General features: G+C 34.3%; 1 protein-coding gene across 2 annotated transcripts in view; it reads left to right on the top strand.

Moving 5' to 3' along the window:
* LRBA (LPS responsive beige-like anchor protein) overlaps window positions 1-20,166 on the top strand; it is a 216,927-nt gene that overhangs the window by 118,456 nt on the left and 78,305 nt on the right. For both annotated transcript variants that reach the window (XM_021708074.1, XM_021708075.1), the window contains exon 6: window positions 18,534-18,701. In XM_021708074.1, the coding sequence (XP_021563749.1) occupies window positions 18,534-18,701 (168 nt within the window). The remainder of the gene's footprint in view (window positions 1-18,533; window positions 18,702-20,166) is intronic.

Here is a 20,166-nt window from a genome sequence, read left to right as displayed (position 1 = left end):
TGGAACTACAGGCGCGCGCTACCACACCCGGCTAATTTTTGATTTATTGTAGAGATAAGGGCTCGCCAAGTTGCCCAGGTGGGTCTTGAACCCGCGGGCTCAGGCATTCTACTCACCTCAGCCTCCCAAAGGCGCAGGATTACAGGCTGAGCCACCGAGCCCAGCTTAGAAACTACCAAACTGTCTTCCACTAAACAGTGTTACACTAATCTTTTTTATTATACTTTGGTAAGTTTTAAGAGTTGTAACAGTGGAGGTAATAAGATGGGGGTGTCATAGTTAAACCATGGAGGCTAGAACTAGAGCAGTCATGAGGGAAGCACTGACACTTCTAAAGGACAAGAACAAAACCATCAAAAAGATCAAGAAAACGTCAACATCAAAATTGGCAGCATGAGACTTGAAAGGAAATTTCAGAGGCAATAGCAAAGGACTCTTCAAAAAAAATACTATCTCACTAATGCACCTATAGGCAGAGGACACCAATACCTTTGAAGCAGGACACAACTCAGAAGAGTTGGACTCTAAAACATTTTGTGACTAACCAATTTATTTCATTTTTGTTTTCTTTTTTACATATGTACAATACTTAACACAATCTATATCTAAAAAGTCTGATAGCTTTTTTCAATCAGTATAAAATTAAAATTCTGCATAAGCTAGCATTTTGTTATAATTGTTTTGCAGCTTTTTTATTTCTTAGCAGTACATAGATCTTAGGCCTAAAAAAAAGTATATTTCATTAGACATGATACGTTTATATATGTTGAGTCAATTTTTAAATATTCTGAACATAGTGCCTTTATCTAGAAGAAGGCAACCTGGGCTAAATTTTAGTTCCTATGCCTTCACCTAAGCTATATTAGGTCAGTGCTATTAGTTATCTTCTTCTAATCAAAAGATCTGACAAATATTTGCATCCTTGTCAGATGTATTTGACATTTGATTACTTGATAACATTTTTCAAGCAGGTGCCCACGGGGAAGAGAAATAATTAAATAATTAAAAGATATTGAGATAATATTTCTTAGGAAGAGGACCACTTTAATATCAATTTCTTATTTTATACCTAGTAATACTTACCATTGCGTCTGAAATTCACCAAGTCTCCAAACATCTATCCATCTTCTAGAACTACTGAACCTTATAACTAGGGTTGTTTAAATGATCTGACTCAAGGTTCATTTAAGGAAAAAAAAGTAGCTGGATTGGAACTGTCAGCTTCTGAGTTTCTAGTCCCTTATCCCCACAGTCCATACACCATTAGCTATTTTAACATTCGAAAAAGTTTAATCTGTTTTTCAGGCCATATGCCAGTGAAATCAAATATGGTACACAGAAAGACATCTATCCTGTTAACACGAGAGAGAGAGGAAGAGAACAATTAGATAATGCAGTAATGTTTTTAGATGTGTACATAAGAAGCTCTTTTTATAGAATATGTTTTTAAAATTACTTGACATCAGCATGTGTAAGTTAAACAGGATTTAGTTCTCAGTATTTTCTTCCTTTAGAGCTGTCTTTCCAAGAAGGATGATTAAGTGAAATATAAACATCACATGAAAAGTGTACTGGCTTTCAAACATTTTAGTGATTTGTTCTTTTAAATAAACAACCGATTGTTTTTACCTTTAGTGAGCATACAGTATTTCCTAAGATCATTATATAACAAAAAGTAAAGTTTATGTGTTTTAATATATTGATACAGTCCAAATGCTTCAGTAATAGTTCTAACTTAGTTATTGTTTAAATGTAACTCTTGTTAGACTGTAAGCCAGAGCCAGTACTCTGTCTATGCTATCCAGAATGATACAGTGATGCCATATAGTAGCTAAAAGTCACTGTTTCATTTTTAAAAAAACAAATCCCAGCTCTTTGGGAGGCCGAGGTGAGAGAATCACCTGAGCCCATGGGTTCGGGACCAGCCTGGGCAACATGGTGAGACCTTGTCTCTACAATAAATCAAAAAATTAGCTGGGCGTGGTAGCCTGTGCCTGCAGTTCCGGCTACATGGAAGGCTGAGGCAGAAGCCCATGAGCATGCCACTGCACTCCAGCCTGGGTGACAGAGTGAGACTCCAACTAAAAAAACAAAACAATGTCTGACTTTTCACAGGATGTGAAAATCTGGAAGCTGGCACCTTGGGAAAATGAGTTATTAATGGTTGAGTTTGAAGGACCCCCTTACTCTCCTTGTGTTGCTTTAATCCTCTTAAATAGCACATGATGGCATTTTTTAAATACAGTAATACACTATTTCTTAGTCTATGCCTTTTAAATATTGCTGTTTCTAAAGTTATAGAAAATACCCAGAGATAGAGTTTAAGGGGTTATACTGACAATCTTAAATGTGTTTATGTTGCTTTTGTTGTTATTAAATTAATTATCAGTGTAATAAGGAAGATATTCTTCATGGAAGAATATGAAAGAATTAGCTAAGACATCTGGATAGACATTTATCCCTCTCTTTGTGCTTTTTTATTGCAATGCATTGCTAAAAGTGGCTTAGGGTATAAGCAAATTACTTCATTTTGATTCTAGATGCTGAGCTCCTAATAGCTTTTAAATTTATACAGTTTTTGTTTAGCTGTCAAAACATTTAATTATATCATGCCCAAAGGTGTAAAGCTGTCAAATAAATCCGAGTTTCGGCATAAACATTTGCTAAGTTACATGTGCTACTTACACTGTGGTTGTTCCTGGGCAGCTTGTGAACCTGTTTGGGGGGGGGGAGGGGTATGTCGAGGAACATTAACTCAGCAGGTACAGAACAACATTGGCCCAATGAATTGATGATGACTTGTAAAACAGCAGGTAGTAATGCCCCCAAGTCTTTGTAATTCCTCTCTTTATAAAATAAAGCAGGCAAGAGAGTGTGGTAGATTCTTTGGCTCAATTTGCACTGTAAGAAAGCTGTCTTTTTACAAAAATATGTACTCTTTCTTTACCTCAACCATATTCTTTCCTTGTTTTCTCTTCAAAAGCAAATGTGCCCCATTCATACATTATACCCTTCTCCCTTACTCTAATGTCTCTTGCTTTATATAGGAAGAATGATTCCAGTGGCACTTATAAAGGAAGTTTTGTAATTGATCAGTAGTGAATTATTATAAGTTTAAAGTTTTCTATGTAAAGCATTTTTAGAGAAAGGAAAAATTTTTAAATGTTAATTTACCCTCAATATCTGATTATTCCATAAATAAAATTTTTTAGTATTTGATGACATTATTTAGAGGTAGATTGTTAGCATAAATACTAATGCAGACTTCACTAATGCAAAATTCACTAAGAGGTAGGGTAGTAAAGTAAATTAGTTCTACTTTGAAGCTTTTATTTTCTTCCCCTTTCAAAATGAATGGGAAGGCCCTTGAGAGGCCCTTGAATGAAAGCTGCTTTTCATTAGTGCTACCAAATACCTACTTGAAAGAGTTGAGTTCTAACTGAACACCCACACAAGAGAAAGGGAAAGCTTCCTTTTTCTACTGGAGGACCATCAGCTAAATAGCTCTTGGCTTCTCTTTTCCAATCAGGTGGTTTCACATCAGAGTTAATTACTCCAGTCATTTATTCTAATCACCCTCCTCTTATGGCTAGCTGCATTCTGTCATGGGGTGGCATCGTTTGAAGCCAGTTAAGTTTGAAAACCACTGCAGGGTACTTGAGGCTCATTAGTGAGGCCTATCCATGCCTGGCTTTGGATTTGCTCCCTGATTAACTCTGCATCTCTTTGCCTAGCTCCCTCCTCCCACCATCTACCAGCCCCCACTCCTCAAGCAGTCTCTCTAAAACTGGAATGTTTCAATTAACTCTTGCCATGCTGTTTGTCTTTTCACCTACATATTTAAGAAAAAATTTAGTGCTTATATTGCTACTAACATATTTGATAGATTCTAGCCTTGTAATGGCATCTTATGAGTTGAACTTAACTGCAGTGGTATACATCCTACAAAGAAGAGTTATCTTTTTGAACAACAAAGGAGGAAAATGGTGGTCTCAGAATGAATACAGTTATGTCCTTTATCCAATTCTCCTAACCTAATAAAGGTGGTGATCCCAACTCAGATTTTACAGTACTCTGGTGTGTCTCACCAGCAGTCATAGGGGTTGTCTGAAATGCTTTAAAAAACCAAAATCTCAAAACACATTTTTTCTTTGACGTTGTTTCTTATCAGTTATAGTCTTTTCATTTAAAAGCATTTGTCAAATGGTACATTTAAGAGACGTTGGAATCACAAAATCATTACTGTTTATGCTGTACCTTTTAAAAAAATCAAAGAAAAATGTGTAATCAGCATTTTGAATACTTAGTTTGAACAAAGTTATAACATCAAAGTATTTAAAAGATTTTCAAAAATTAACAACATAAACTAGTTATGTAGTTAAATGAAAATATATAATTAGGAAATAGGAGACATTTTCTCTGCACAGTAGTTTGATTTAAAGAAATCAAATAGCTCATATGTCAAAACAAAATACAGAAATTAAAATACATGAAATCACATTTTTATATGTTGCTAACACCTATAGGTGTTCAGAAATTAGCAGGATGAACTCTTATTATTAACTATTCCTAAAATAGTTTTTTGTTTGATGGATTGCTTCTTTATCAAGAATCTTTGAATTTAGCAACTAATATGTTGGTATTATCTATCTTTCTTTGAAGGCTGTTTTGTTTAATTTTGATTTTTAAAATCTCCAAATGAATATGCAGTTAAATTAATTAAAAAGAGTCCTAGAATATAAATTTCTTACTCAGCTCAATAAATATTTATCGTCTACTATTGTGCTTAGTTTCAAGGATGCATGTAAAATCTATGCCTTCCAGGAATTCACATGCTACCGAGTAAAACAAACAGGCAAACAAAAAAACTGTAATACAGAGTGATTATAATAGCTTTAAAAGATATGTGTCACAGCAAAAAATTTGAAAGAGCAGTAAGATCTGTAAATTAAGCCTCCATATCAACTACACTTCAGATTTAGTGTACACTCAGCAATACTTATTACCATTGTTTCTAAATGACATATGTGGAAACAAAATTAATTCTTATTATGTAATGGCTTCATATTTTTAGAGTTTTTACAATGCAGCTTTGGCATATACATCACATCACATCAGATTTTTTTAAACGGATGTGTTGTGGTTAATAACATAGCTTTAGGAGACAGAAATCTGAATTCAGGTCACAACTCAGACATTTACTAGCTGTGTGACATCAGGCAGTTTACTTAGGCATTCTTAGCTTTATTTGTAAAGCAGCTTCTAAACATGTAGTCCTTATCTTTATCTCATAGGATTATTGTGAGGATTAAATAAAATAATCTATTTAAAACATTTAACAGAAAGCTGGGCACATCATAAGCACTCACTAATGTTAAGTGCTGCTGTTATTATTATTGTATTGTTGTTGTTGTTAGTTGGTCAGTGCATTTTCCCCACTTGACCTCCAGTGGCATTTTTAGAGCATTTGTCAAGTGTATTATTGATATAATTTGCATCTATCTTCTGGACATTGTTGAAGAAAAAATAAAACCTTGAAAGATGATACTTTAATATCCACTTCACTTTTTTTCCTTCCCAAGTAATCACCCTACCTCAAATTTGATTGTATGGTTGACAGCTGCAGACATCTCATTTGCAGTGGCTAGTAATCACAGAAATTCTTCACATTTTCTATAACTCTGCCAAAGTTTATCAACCAGATAAACTTTCTATGGTCAGTTTCATGCTTCTTATACAGTCCTTTAAGATCATAGTCTCTAAGCACAGACATTAAATTGTGCTAAATCAGAAGAATTTCTTAAATGCCATTCATTCATTCAACATACATTTATTAGGAACCTACTGGATAATTAGGACTGTGATCACAAAATTAGAAGTCTGTGACACCTGCCCTTTGGGGCTGCCATTATGAGCAGCAGACAGACATGACAGTAACTAATTAGAGAAATAGATTAAGTGATATAGTAATTCATTCAAGAAATATTTTGTGAGTGCCTACATCATACTAATCATTACAGCAGTGAGAAAGATGGTACATAGTACCTGCCCTTTTGAGATGTATTGTTTAATGGGGAAGATGGACAGTAAGTTTTAAAAAAACTAAGCAAATATATACATTTGTGACAATATGTAATGTTATGTAACAAATACCATGAAGGGGTAAAGGTAGCAAGGCTACCATGAAAACATTAACATTTTATATATTAGTAAATATATATTCCGATACCAAAAAAGGGGAATGCCTCTTTCTGGTTCTTGGGAAAGTTGAGAAATGTTTAACTGAGGAACCCACATTTGGTCTAAGTCTTTTAAGAATGAGTAGGGGTTTGCCAGGGAGGAAGATGGTAGAAAGGCATGACAGATGTAAGAAGCAGTGTGAACACAAATATTGAGGCTCCAGTACAGTACATGAGCTAAACTCAGTTGAGATGGTAGAGTGCGGTGTGTATGTGAGAGAGAACTGTGAATCACGCATTTGGAGAGATAGGGCTGGAGGAAGATTATGTGAAAAATCTTGAATGCCTTGTGAGTAGTATTTCTTTGGGGAAGTGGTGCTCAGAAGGTGATTCTTGAACCAGCAGCATCAGTATCACCTGAGATCTGTTATAAAATCAAATCCTTGGACTGTGCCCCTGTTCCACTGCAAAAGAAACTCTGTGGGTAAGAGACCAGCAATCCATGTTTTACCAAGTTTTTCAGGGTGGTTTTGGTGTATGTTAAAGCTGAAGATCTACTGCTTTAGGGAAAGGAGAGCTGTTGAAGAGTTTTAAGGAAAGCAGTGACTTGTCCAGTTTTGGATAGCAATTAGTATGGAGGAGGGATTGAAGGAGGAAATTTTAGAGATAAAGAGAACAGTTTGGATACCGTTAGAGTAATATAATTGAACCAAGGTATAATGCAGCATGGAAACAAAAGTAGTCAAAGTAGAAGAAAAATAAAAAGTGAATTTGGAAGATAATTAGGAGGCTTACTATCTGATTAGATAGGTTTTGGGAGGAGAGGAAAAAGAAGAGGACAGACACATTTCTGAGTTGGCTGACTGGGTGAAGGACCCAGCCCTCACCAAAAAAGCAAGAAAGGAAGCAAATGTGAGAGGAAAAGCTATTCATTCCATTTTTCGTATGCTAAGTTTGAGCACACCAAAAGAAGTCGTCTAATGGGAAGTTGACATTTAAAAATTGAAATTCTGGAGAGGGTAATAATTGTCAGTTGAAGTAATTGAAGTCTGTCTCTTCTAGGGTGGGTATATCAGAAGCAGAGAGCCTGAGACCAAATCGTGAGGAGAATGAACACTGAAGAGGTAGATAGGTGAAAAGGAAGTATATTAAGGAAGTGAGATGGAGAATCAGAAATGTGAAAAGAGAATCTGAGAGAGGGTGTCAAGCTAGAAGAGGAAGTTAGAAAGAACATCAATAAGGGTACCTGATTTCAACAGAAGACGCAAACTTTACCTGTACAATGACCACTTATGTACCTCACCCTGAATTGTACCCAACATCTTTAAAATAAAATAAAGGAAAGAAAGCATAATGCAGAGAGGTGAAGTGAGAAGACAGAAGCATCCATTGGAGTCAGACAGATATCTTTGCAAAAACGTCTTCAGTAGTGTGCTTATAACAGAAAGAGGAGGTACTAGCTAAAAAGTGAAAGGGGGGTGAGGAAACAAATTTTAAAAGTACTAATTCTTTCAAGAAGTTTATATTATTGATCTCCTATTGCCTATGCATTCATGGCTTCATAAAAATAATTAAATAACCCAGAGCCTATTAACTAGTCATTTTTCTACTGATAATTCAGAAAAAATAAAACCCCCAATTTTTTGTGACTTGGGGAATTATAAAGTGCTATTACAGATGTTAAAAAATTTCTAGGAGTGGACAGAGACTCGTTTATCTGCTGTTAAAATGAGGTGATTTTTATGAGGTTTATGAATACATCTACATCATCTGCAGATTTCTTATATCTGACTTTCAGCAAAGATTATGTCCCCTATGCTAAGTTGTAGTCTGTGACTATTTGTAGTTCTTAAAGTACACAGTGAAAAGCTGAGTAGCCAACATGTAAGAATTCTAACCAAAGACCTTTCAGGATGGAAAGTTTACAGATGATAACTTAGTAGAATTAGCCCTTGTACCCTTATTGTTTAGAGGGTAGTCATAGTGCCTTCTTTCAAACTCTGCCACAGTTCTGCAGAAATCTAGAAGTGGCTGAAGAATATACAATGTAGAACATTATGTCTATTTCACACTTGAAGATACTGTATTTCTATTGCCCTAAGTTATAGCTATTCTTAGTGGCACTGAGAATTGTAATGACCTCTTCAAAACTGCACTGAAGGTCATTTTAGTCTAGCAGGTACTTTGTGTTTGTAAGGTTTATCTTTATTTTCAGTAGGATAAGCTGTATCTTAAAAGTATTAAATATTGTTAACTCGTGCATTCTATTTTGTATCAAAATCTAGATGCAGATTCAGTAATTAGAATTAAATAAAGCTTCACTGTCCGATTTATAACCACTAAGTCACATGTGGCTATTGACCACTTGAGATATTGAAAATATTCAATATACACAGGTGATTAATTGAGAATTTTAGATTAATATTTTAATTACTTAAGTATATATTTTAATAACTAGTTCATAGTGTAACAGGAATTTGCAATCCTCAAAATTAATTTTCTAAGGATACTTTACTAATTTTTTAAAGAGTTGAACATTTATAGTATGCTGCTTTAAACTTTTGAGTGCTGGCCAGGTATGGTGGCTCAAGCTTGTAATCCCAGCACTTTGGGAGGCCGAGATGAGGGAACTGCCTGAGCCCACAGGTTCAAGAACAAACTGGGCATCTTGGCAAGACCTTATCTCTACAATAAATAAATAAATAATTAGCCAGGTGTGGTAGTGTACACCTGTAGTTCTGACTGTTTGGAAGGCTGAGGCGAAAGGATTGCCTGAGCCCAGCAGGTCGATGCTGGGGTGCCTGTGAGTATGCCACTGCACTCCAGCCTGGGCTATGGAATGAGACTCCAACTCAAAAATAAAAAACAACAACTTTTGAATGCCTATAAGCCTTAGGGTATCATGTTCAGCATTTTGTTGCATATTTATCTATATGAAAGCAGTTACCCCAAATTACTTTCTAAGGAGAATTTTGAACCTATTTTAAGGTCCAAAGAGAAGAGAAGCCTGCCTTCCATACAGGCTTCTATATTTCTCCTTATATTTCTCATTTTCTTAAGTGGTTATTTGTCCTAGGACTCAATTTGCCTGTTGTTGAAACGTGTTGGCTCTGCATTTAACTTGAAATGTGACTAGTTTGAATTGACATGTTCTGTATATTGTAAGTATAAAATGCATACCAAATTTATAGGATTTAATACAAAATAATTTCTATATTTACATGTTGAAATGACATTCTTATATTCTTGATTAAACATGACATAATGTGGCTACTGGGAAATTTTATTTATTTATTTAGAGTTGCGGGTCTCATTCTGTCACCCAGGATGGAGTGCATTGGCACGATCACGGCTCACTGCAGCCTTGACTTCCTGGGCTCAGGTGACCATTTGCCTCGACCTCCTAAGTAGCTGGGACTACAGGTGCATGCCACCACACCTGGTTATTTGGGGGGGTTGGGGGGGGCAAGGTCTCACTACTCACTATGTTGCCTAGGCTGGTCTTTTAATTCCTAGTCTCAATCTATCCTCCCTCCTCAGCCTCCCAAAGTTCTGGAATTACAGGTGTGAGATACCACATCTGATCCCAAAATTTTAAATTACATATGTCTTGTGTATATTTCTGTTATACAGCAGTGGTATAAAGTCCTGGTGGTAATTTTGTTACCCAGAACTTTTGTGGCTTGAACATCCCACTATTAAACACGAGCAGATTTTAATTCTGTTTTTGTATTTAAATAGTATACAAACTTCTATTGTAATGCTCAGCCTTAGATCCTAAACAAAGACTTTGGATCTCAATACCTCTCACCTAGACTATTATAGTGGAGTTAGAGCTGACTTTTGCCCCCTCCCATCCCTCCATAGGGACATCTCATCCCAGTATCCCCAAAATCTAGCACAGAGCAAGACCCATAATAGGCACTCAATACATGCTTGTTGAATGAACAATGAGACAGCTGCTCCTATTAATCAAAGTTGCAGACTGGAAAAGACCTGTAGTCCTATATAGTGTGTACATGTATATAATTGCACACACAAAATAAGTCCAGATATAACTTGATTCTCTGACTGAACTAATCAGAGATTTGTATTCAGCAACTTTGACATTCATATTGTTTAACTCATTTTATTTAATGAATTTTCTTAGGAGTAATGACATAATAAAAGTTCTATTTTACCAAGGATTTTGATTTGCCAGTATAAGTTTATGGCACTCAGTCCAGGGGATCATTGGTGCCATGCAGACAGCTCCTTGTTTTTGTCTGGAGTCCCCATGGGATTAAACTATATCTGCTAATAAATAGAGATTCTGGTCTGGTCATCTTCAAAGGCAAAAGACTGCTAGTATTTTCAGATCTATTTGAATAAGAAAATGGGAAGGGCTTAATTTTTGTTGTTGTTCTCCTTCCTTTTGTAATTGACTGTAAAATAAAACCTTCAGGAGTTAATACAGCAGATTAATACATTTTTTATGACTGCCCAAGAGGAAATATTCATTTTTCTGTACCTAGATGGACGATTGAGAATTTTAGATTAATATTTTAATTACTTAAGTATATATTTTAATAACAAGTTTATCATGTAACAGGAATTTACAATCCTCAAAATTAATTTTCTAAGGATACTTTACTGATTTTTTTAAAGAGTTGAACATTTAGTACACTGTTTTAAAGCTTATAAGCATTAGCGTATCATGTTTAGCATTTTATTGCGTATTTATCTGTGTAAGTACAGTTACCCTAAATTACTTTCTAAGGTGAATTTTGAACCTGTTTTAAGGTAGGCCATTATCCCTTCCAAGTGAAGAGGAGCCTGTTTTCCATACAGGCTTGTATATTTCTCCTTATATTTCTCACATTCTTAAGAGGTTATTTGTCCTAGGCCTCAGTTTGCCTGTTGTTGAAATTTATTGGCTCTGCATTTAACTTACAAAATAAAATGTGTTTCAAATGTTTGTCTTGAAGTGCAATCTAGAACCTACCATTCAAAACCTCCCTAAGAGAAATAATGTTTGTGCAGGATTGCCTGAGGAATATGTCGTCTCACCATTTGTCTGTTCTTTAAATCTATCCCAGGATTAAGTCAGTCCCTCTGAGAGTCTCATACCTGGATTCCATCATATTGCCAAGGGAGGAGTTTCTTATCTAAGAAATAGAAATAATGTGTTTTTCCAGGCCATCTGGTTTGTTTTTACATTGTGGTCATTTTTGACTTTTGTAATTGTTCAAGTTTCTTTCTTTATGTTGCCTGCTAGAAAGCTTAGCACTGAATACATGGCTCACCTCTAACAAGTTTATGGAATTTCATGGCATGATTTTTAGTTGATATCCCTGTCTTATCCTTATTTTTGCATTGCCTCACTTCTCTTTTTTCTTGCTGCATATACATCGTTGTAAGCTCTGTGAATTGTCTGAACAAAGGCCCACAAAAGGCAAACAAATAGAAGAAGTAGACAGGTATAGTTGTTCATTCCCCATCCATTCTTAGTCAACTAGGATTTTTTTTAAGTGCTCTATTATCCCTATGTGCGTTGTATATAACTAGTTTAACATATCTGTATATTATGAATTCCTAGATTTTAGATTAAGAGTGACCTAAGGTTGAAATGTTAATTAAATGTTTTAATGTTCTGTGGTTCTAAAGAAAATAGTTGGATAAAATGTCAGCATATAGGAGTATTTTAAACATTTTTTTAAAAAAGCATCTCTCTAAAAAGGAAGGTAATTGTACAAGTTTGCCTAATCCTTTTGATCTTGGCACACAGCAATACAGACTTCAGTTGAGATTAAAACTATGAATTTCAAAGGAAACATGGCCTTCAGTGTGTAAAATATATAACAGCTGGTTGACTAGTCCATTTAAAACTACACAATAACAATCGTAGACAGAATGATTCTCCTGCCAAAGGATGCACGAGTGCTTGATGGTTATATCAAGATATGCTACTGACTCACACTTTTCTTTAGTAATGATACAAATGTAGAAATGAGCTGTGTACTGCCGGCTCAAAATCTCTCTTCTGCCCAACAGTTCAAGGGCAGTTTAGTAGTACAGAACCCCTTTTAGTGATTTCTCTATCTGTTTTTCAGACAGAGCTTCAATATGTTGTTGACTGAATTTCATCCTTTATAACTGTCATAAGTTTTATTTACAGCTTCCTACAATTTTTTTCCCCTAGATCTTTGAATCCTCCATTTTTACCCCCTTTGGCTTCATGACAATGATATTCATGTTACAGCTTCACACATATTTCTAAACTCCCCAAATTAAATTTTTCTTTGTAAATAATATAAAACGTGTTTCACGTTTTTGTTCTGTAAGTATAAAGGTAAATATCTGAACTCAGAAGCATTGTGATATATATGTAATCGGGGGAAGGTAAAACTCATGTTAGTAAATTACAGTTCATTAAATAGTTCAGTATTTCCACTGTTGTTTTTTACCTAAAGAAGTAATCCTTAAATAGGTTAAATTGAAACTTTAATTTATTTAAAAAATGAGGATTGGTGTGAGTTTGTCACTTCTGGCAAGTGCCATTTGCAAAAACATATTTGCATTCTGAATTTATATCTGTCCTATATGGGAAAATGTTGATTTTTCTGTGACCTTAGTTTGACAGTTTTGATACAGCATAGTTAACAGCAAATGTTCTTCTCTTTAGATTTATTTCAAAGAAGGCAATTTACCTATAGGTAAACTAAAAATTTGCTAGAGTTACTCAAATTCACTCCAGATTCAGAGCCAGCATTTAAGGAGTTAATGTATCTTATTAGGGGGACAGGAAATCTGGCAACTATTGCAGAAACTAGACCTAATGGTGCACACAAACAATTTGTCAGTCTTCTTAAATGTGAATAGCTTTCCGCAAAGTGGCTGCTCTTGCTTTGTTTGAACAGGCTAAACTTTTCCTTTTTGGACTTTAAATCTTAGAAGTGAAATGTGATCCACATATTCAATCAAAATCATTTAATTCAAAGCATATTTTGATTGGAACAAAGTTGACATGGAAAGAAACTTTAGAATAAAAAAGTTGAAAGGACTTTATATCATATATTTAGCAGGAAAATTTGAAACAGTTCTAATTAGGCTGAAAAAAACAGCTTTCTTCAATGTAAATTACAAAGGTCATATATCAATGTTAAGGAAACATTACCACTAGTGTTTGAAATCCAGCACATGCAAACATAACAGACCAGTTAGTTCATTTTAAATTTTTGTGTATGTGCGTGTATATGAAGAAGGCAGTATTACATGTATTTAAAATAAAAAATACTTAAAATTCTGAATTTTTAATTTCTTGCCAATCCAAACATCAACTCCTTTAAAACATATTGCTGTATACAATATGAAAACAAATTAATTAAGACCCTTAATTATAAGTTCAATTAAAAATTTACAAACTAATTTTTCATTCTTTCATTATAAATATGATTATATTATAAATACATATTATAATTAAATGTATCTCAAGTCAGGAGGCCTAATCAATGATTTTTATTTTCTTATTTGAAACTTACAGCTATGGTCTGTCGGAACTGAATCAGGCCTTCTAGAAGCCTGGGAGTAGAAGTAGTGAGGTATACAGAAATGTGTGTCTGGGCTGCATAGGCCCATTTCCTTCTGGTTATATAATTATTTCTATACTTAAAAGTTTGTAAATAATATTTGATATCTCTATTTTTTAAAATAAAAACCATTTGTCCTATATAGATATCACTAGTTTTTGTTTAGTTGCTTTTAAAATTTGGAATGGTATGAGAACATTTAGCAAAAGAATAAGTAAATATTAGCATTAACTGGGAACGACAAGTGTGAGAAACAACAAAGTTTCTTGGTCTTGAGGTAAACAATTATCTAATAATTTATGTTGTTAATTAAAATTGGATTTTTGACTTTACATAATTTTTACATTAGCAAAATTTGATTTTTTTGAAAACAAAAGGAAACTGCTAGGTATCACAATAGATTAACTGCCTGATTAATGCACTTTATTGTAGAATTTTTATTCTCAACTGAGAGTTTCTTGGGAAAAGCTACCTATTTCTATATGTAATATTATTTGACTCCTATAGAAAACAAGAATAATTTTATATAACATTTTTTATAAATAAATAATCTATTTCTCCAGTGGGTTAGTTTTAAAAATACATAGATTGTGTTCTTTCAGTGAGATTTGTTAGACACATATTCATATATGTTGTAATTATTTCTGACACTGGGTTATACAAACCAGTTATTTATGAATAATTTACTATTATCTTTATAATAGTAAAGCTTTGATTTGTTGATATTCTGTGTATAAACCAAATGAAAGTTATTAGTATTTGTGTTTGACATCTGTATACTGTACTTTTTAGCATGTCTCAAGTGTTTTAGTCTCTGCCTAATAGATCTCATTAAAAAAAACAGATATCAGCCCCAAGACAGTTTGTCAAGACTAATATGAGTCCCCTTGGATTGGATTGACAATTTGTGTGAGGCTTCATATGATAGTCTTTTCATAGTCTGATTTGATCCCTAACAATTGGGCATTAGTCAGATTTATTTTATAATAACTCAGATGAGTTGAATATTATTGTACTGTGTTGGACATTTTAGTGGATTTTCTTTTTTACAAATTTTACTCAGAGCACACATTGGATGTAAATGATGGGTCCAGCCTGCTAGGGGAGTACTAACAATTGATTGGTTAGGTTTGAAAGCAGCATGGTAAGAATGTTACTGTCCCCTAGCTGCAAACCGTATTTAACTCCAGTCTTAATGAGGACTGTCTCTTCTGAAAGCTTTGAAAAATTTCAAATGGCTAGCATTCCACTGGCATGTTTTTAGGTATTTTTTGTAACTAAAAATGTGGGTCTAAATAAGAATTGTATATGTATAAAGAGTATTTTAAAAAATGTTAATGTATAAGAAAGGGATTTGAAAGAATTTTAATGTAGGACTTTTGATTTACATTCCTGAATCTCAAAACAAAAGTTATAAAATGCAATCTCAGAGTATTCCATTTTGAATTATTTTCTGTTTGTGTTTTTTTCTTAATTTCCTCCGCTTGTCCTTTCCTCTTCCCTCAAGTCTTAAGTGCACATTTTCATTAATATGTACTTTTGATTAGGCAGCTGTCATTCACTGGTATCAAAAGGGTATTACATCTTCTGAACTGACTTTATGCTGAAATCATTTCAGAACATCTTGGAATTCTCTTATATTCATTGTAGTTGTTCTTTTAGGTCCCTTCAATCAAGAAATGCCTGAAGGTGACTAATGAAATTTTTAGTTTAGTTTTTTAAAAACTATTTTAAGTTTATTCATGAAAGTAATGTGTATATCAACTTCCTGAAATGATTTTGCCATAGTTCCATGAATTACTGGTCAACCCCTTAAGGAGTGACGTATTACAACGTAAGGGGAGGGCTGAGCAATGGCATTATGGTTATCTCTGCATGTGTGTTTGTGGCATCATATGAGTGTACAGTACCTTTCCTTTTAGCATTTTTGCTTAAAATTCTGATGCAGTGTCAAGGTGTAAAACCTTAACCATCTAAATCTAACCAACTTTACGATTTTGAATGTGCGTAAAGTAGTCAACCGTAAGGAATTCTCAACAATTCTTTGTTTGTTGACACAAAATAAAATTGCCCCAGCTTTTAGAGCTTTAATATTGAGAAAATTCATTTGTAGTTCATCATTTGCTGAGCCTTCTAGAATTTTATAGTCTCAAATCGCAACACCATGGACACTTGGGAGACTCCTGGCTGTTTTATCTTATTAAACAATTTTGAAATCATTAATTTTTAATTAGCTTGGATGCAGGTTTTTTTTTTTTATTGTTTCAATCGTGTGTGTATATGAACCAAACATTTTTTATTTAAACAACTAGTGAGAATATTATTTATATAAATAAGTGTAGGCTCTTTCTAAGAATACATACTGTGAGTTTGCTTCATATAGTCATGCTTTTTGTAGATTCGGAGATATTACATGTTTGTCTACTATAGGAGAGCTTTCTGGCAGCTTATGAACTCAGATTTTGAACAATAACCAAAAAGGATGTAAGCTTGAAGATATGTATAGGTCCTTCCCTGATTGAAAGTTCTAATTAAGTGAATTGGAGAAAATTAACTGAAATTAGCTGTCAGAAAGTCACATTTAAATGAATGATGAGCTAGTCTGGCAGTAAACATTTAAATGATATAAATTGCCATTTAAGTGTATGGTTTAATGTTTGTCATGCATTAATGTGACATGAGACTGCAGTGACAATCAAGCAGCTTGCTCTAATTTGAACATATTTAGGGCTTTTGTGTGGAGTGTACTGCACACAAATTAAGACAATTGCTGTTTTTATGTGTCATTTTAAATGTGTCCCCCACCCCACCCCACCGCCACCTCTACCCAAGGCCTAAGTTAATGAAACAAACGTATCATTTTTGTGTATAATTTGCATTAGTTATCCATAGATTTTTTAATTCATGTACTTAAAATAGAAATTTACTTAAAAGTATTACAAGCCTTTTTCTTCTTATCTCAAGTAAAGTACGAAGTAGTTTTGTGCTATCTTTTCTGTTTACTAAATTTATAAATGTAATGCATTTTATTAAATGTGTCTAAAACCGTAACTTTCTCAGTTGAAACTAGCTAAATACATTTTAGGCATATATTTATTTCAAGTATACTTTAGAATGTGAGAATTTGCCTAGTTTTATACAGAATTATATTTTACATTTTATAGTATGTGATATATCGTGAACCATGTTAAATGATATTAGTTAAAATAAATGATTACTTGTATTTAGCCCTAAACATCTTTCTTTTTCATAGACACTTATTTTAATAAAGCACATATTTACACATGTGTACACCTGTGAACTAATAGGAACATCTTTTGTTGCAAGATGGTTTTTATCTCACTGGTTACTTGCTATAGAAGTTGGTTAGTTTTATTTTGAAACCAACAAATCTCTTATAATATTGATACTGTAGCAGCAAACCCTATGAGAAATACATCATAGTCAAACACTTATTACTCTAAAAATAATAATTAATTTCAATGAGATATATGACCAGGTGTAACATGGTACAGTAGTCCCCCTTATTGGTGGTTTCTCTTTTGACAGTTTCAGTTGCCTGTGGTTAGCCAACGTCCAGAAATGGAGAGTACAGTAAAGTAGGAAACTTGGCAATAGAGAGACCACATTCACACAACTGTTATTACAGTATATAAATACATTTTATAGTATATTGTTTTAATTGTTCTATTTTGTTATTAACCTCTTACTGTGCCTTATTTATAAATTAGACTTTATCATAGATATGCATGTATAGGAAAAGACATAGTATGTATAGGGCTTGGTACAAGCCACAGTTTCAGGCTTCCTCTGGGAATAAACAGCAACTACTGTGTACTCTTAATTAAACTGCAGAGTTTAAGTTTGTGAACTCTTTGATTTTAGTAGAAGTATTTATTTGTTGGTAAACTAGTCAATCACACTAAACTTTGATACTGGAATACTTTTGAGCAACATTTAGTAGTAGAAAGATGAATAGCTTCCCAAAACATGTCTCCAGTTCTTAAAACATGTTAGTATTCCTAACCTTATTAAATTCACCAAACATTTATTGATATCTATTGTGTTTTCAACACAATGCTAGTAACTGGGAATATCATGAGGAACAGAAAATGGATCTTAATGCCCAGTATTTCAACTTGAATACTTGATTATGCTCATTCATTATTTACTGGATACTGTTATGTTAATGGCATTAAATATTTGATCTGGTTTGATAGTAACACCTAGAATAATAATTCAATAATTATAAATATCCCCCCATAAGATCTAATTTGTTAGCATAAAAATCAGTCAAAATAGCTAAATAATTTGGTTAATAATTTGTTGTAGTAAGACTACAAAATGTTTTAATTCTAGAAAAATTATAAATATCTCAAGTCAATAGTAATTTTTTATTGTTTTCACTTGTGCTTTCCCAAAGTAGTCTCTGCATCATATGATCTCCTTTCTTTGAGGCATAAATTACCTGTCAGACTGTGATTTACAAATGTGACCAAGATAGGCCCAGTCCTGGTCCTCACAGTACTTATAGTACACTAGAAGAATACTGCAACTTAAGCATTTATTACAATTCAGCATGCCAAGTGCCAGAAAGTCTCTAGTTGTAAACAAAGGAGAACACTTTTTGGTGGAAGATTGGACATCAGAGCAGGTTTTGTTATTTTAAAGACTATTCACAGTAAATTTAGTGTTAAACTTTACTGCTTATTATAAATATCTTTCTATACTTAAAAAAAAAAAAAAAGGAATACAGCATCATAATATGATCTATACCATTTTTCAGGCCCTGGAGAGTGAATTTGTTTCCTGCCAGCTTCACCAATGGATTGATCTCATTTTTGGCTATAAGCAGCAAGGACCAGAGGCTGTCCGAGCCCTCAATGTATTCTATTACCTGACCTATGAAGGAGCTGTCAATCTGAATTCAATAGCCGATCCTGTGTTAAGAGAGGTAAGTTATTTGACTCAGACGACCACTTATGATGAGGTAGTATCTTTAAATTAGAAGGCACTAGATATCGTCTTCCTTATTCTTTCATTTTATAATGAAGAAACTGAAACCAAATGAGTAAAGTGACTTAATCAGGACAGCTTATCAATGAGTGAACTAGTTGGGACTTGGACTCAGGGCTTCCCTGCAGCAAAATGTTTGACTCAATATAAAATGAGAGCTTTTTCTTTTTTTTTTTTTTTTTTTTTTGAGTTGGAGTCTCACTCGGTTGCCCAGACTGGAGTGCAGTGGCCGCTCCCGGCCACCGCAGCCTCGACCTGCTGGGCTCCGGCAATCCTTCCGCCTCAGCTTCCAAGTAGCGGGAATTACAGGCATGCGCTACCACGCCCGGCTGATTTTTTGATTTATTGTAGAGATGAGGTCTCGCTGTCTCGCTGCGGGTCTCGCTCGAACCCACGGGCTCAGGCAATCCACTCACCTCAGCCTCCCAAAGGCACGGGATTACAGGCTGAGCCACCGAGCCCGGCTGAGAGCTTTTCAATTTAAACCAATTAAGATATCCACAATCATGTTTATAATTTTTTAGCTTTGGAGACTACACACATGATTTAAAATATTAGGAAAACAGTAATTGACTAAAGAAATATAATTATGAGCATACATTTATTAAATGTGATAAAGCACGTATTTATATGAAATGCGTAAGTACAAATATAACCATATAAAAATTTAATAATGGAATTGAAGTCTAATACTTTCCTGTCATCAAACTTGGTGTTAGATGTTATTGAATTTGTTTTATTCTTGGCATTTCTTTTCTTTTTTTTTTTGAGTTGGAGTCTCACTGTCCCCCAGACTGGAGTGCAGTGGCCGCCCCCCTGCCACTGCAGCCTCAACCTGCTGGGCTCCGGCGATCCTTCCGCCTCAGCCTTCCAAGTAGCTGGAACTACAGGCGCGCGCTACTACGCCGGCTAATTTTTTTGATTTATTGTAGATATGAGGTCTCGCCAAGTTGCCCAGGTGGGTCTCGAACCCACGGGCTCAGGCATTCCACTCACCTCAGCCTTCCAAAGGCGCGGGATTACAGGCTGAGCCACCAAGCCCGGCTTGGCATTTTTCTAAGGTAAAACACTCAAAACATGGTTTTGACAAATAGAATATTCTCCAAAAAGTCTGTAGAAGGCCTTGTTTAAAGTATTTCTAAACTAATTATGTATCCTCCTTACTCTAACATAACTCATATGAAAAATTATAGAATTGACTAGATCCCACCTTAATTTATACAATTTTGCATCAGAAATATATTTAAGAAACTAGGAGCTTTGATTTATAGAGAAAATTATATGTCATTTTGAAGGGAACATTATTTGTAATGTGTAAGATTTGTCTTCTTTCCAGCACTTGATACATTCTTTTATAGTTCCACTATGACGTGATCATGTGGAAAGTATGTAGGTAGATATTT

Source organism: Carlito syrichta, unplaced genomic scaffold, assembly GCF_000164805.1.
Source record: "Carlito syrichta isolate Samal-C Ts95f unplaced genomic scaffold, Tarsius_syrichta-2.0.1 Scaffold130554, whole genome shotgun sequence".
Taxonomy (NCBI): Eukaryota; Metazoa; Chordata; class Mammalia; order Primates; family Tarsiidae; genus Carlito; species Carlito syrichta.
The sequence above is the reverse complement of the archived record's forward strand: the minus strand, read 5'-3'. Positions and strand labels throughout refer to the sequence as shown.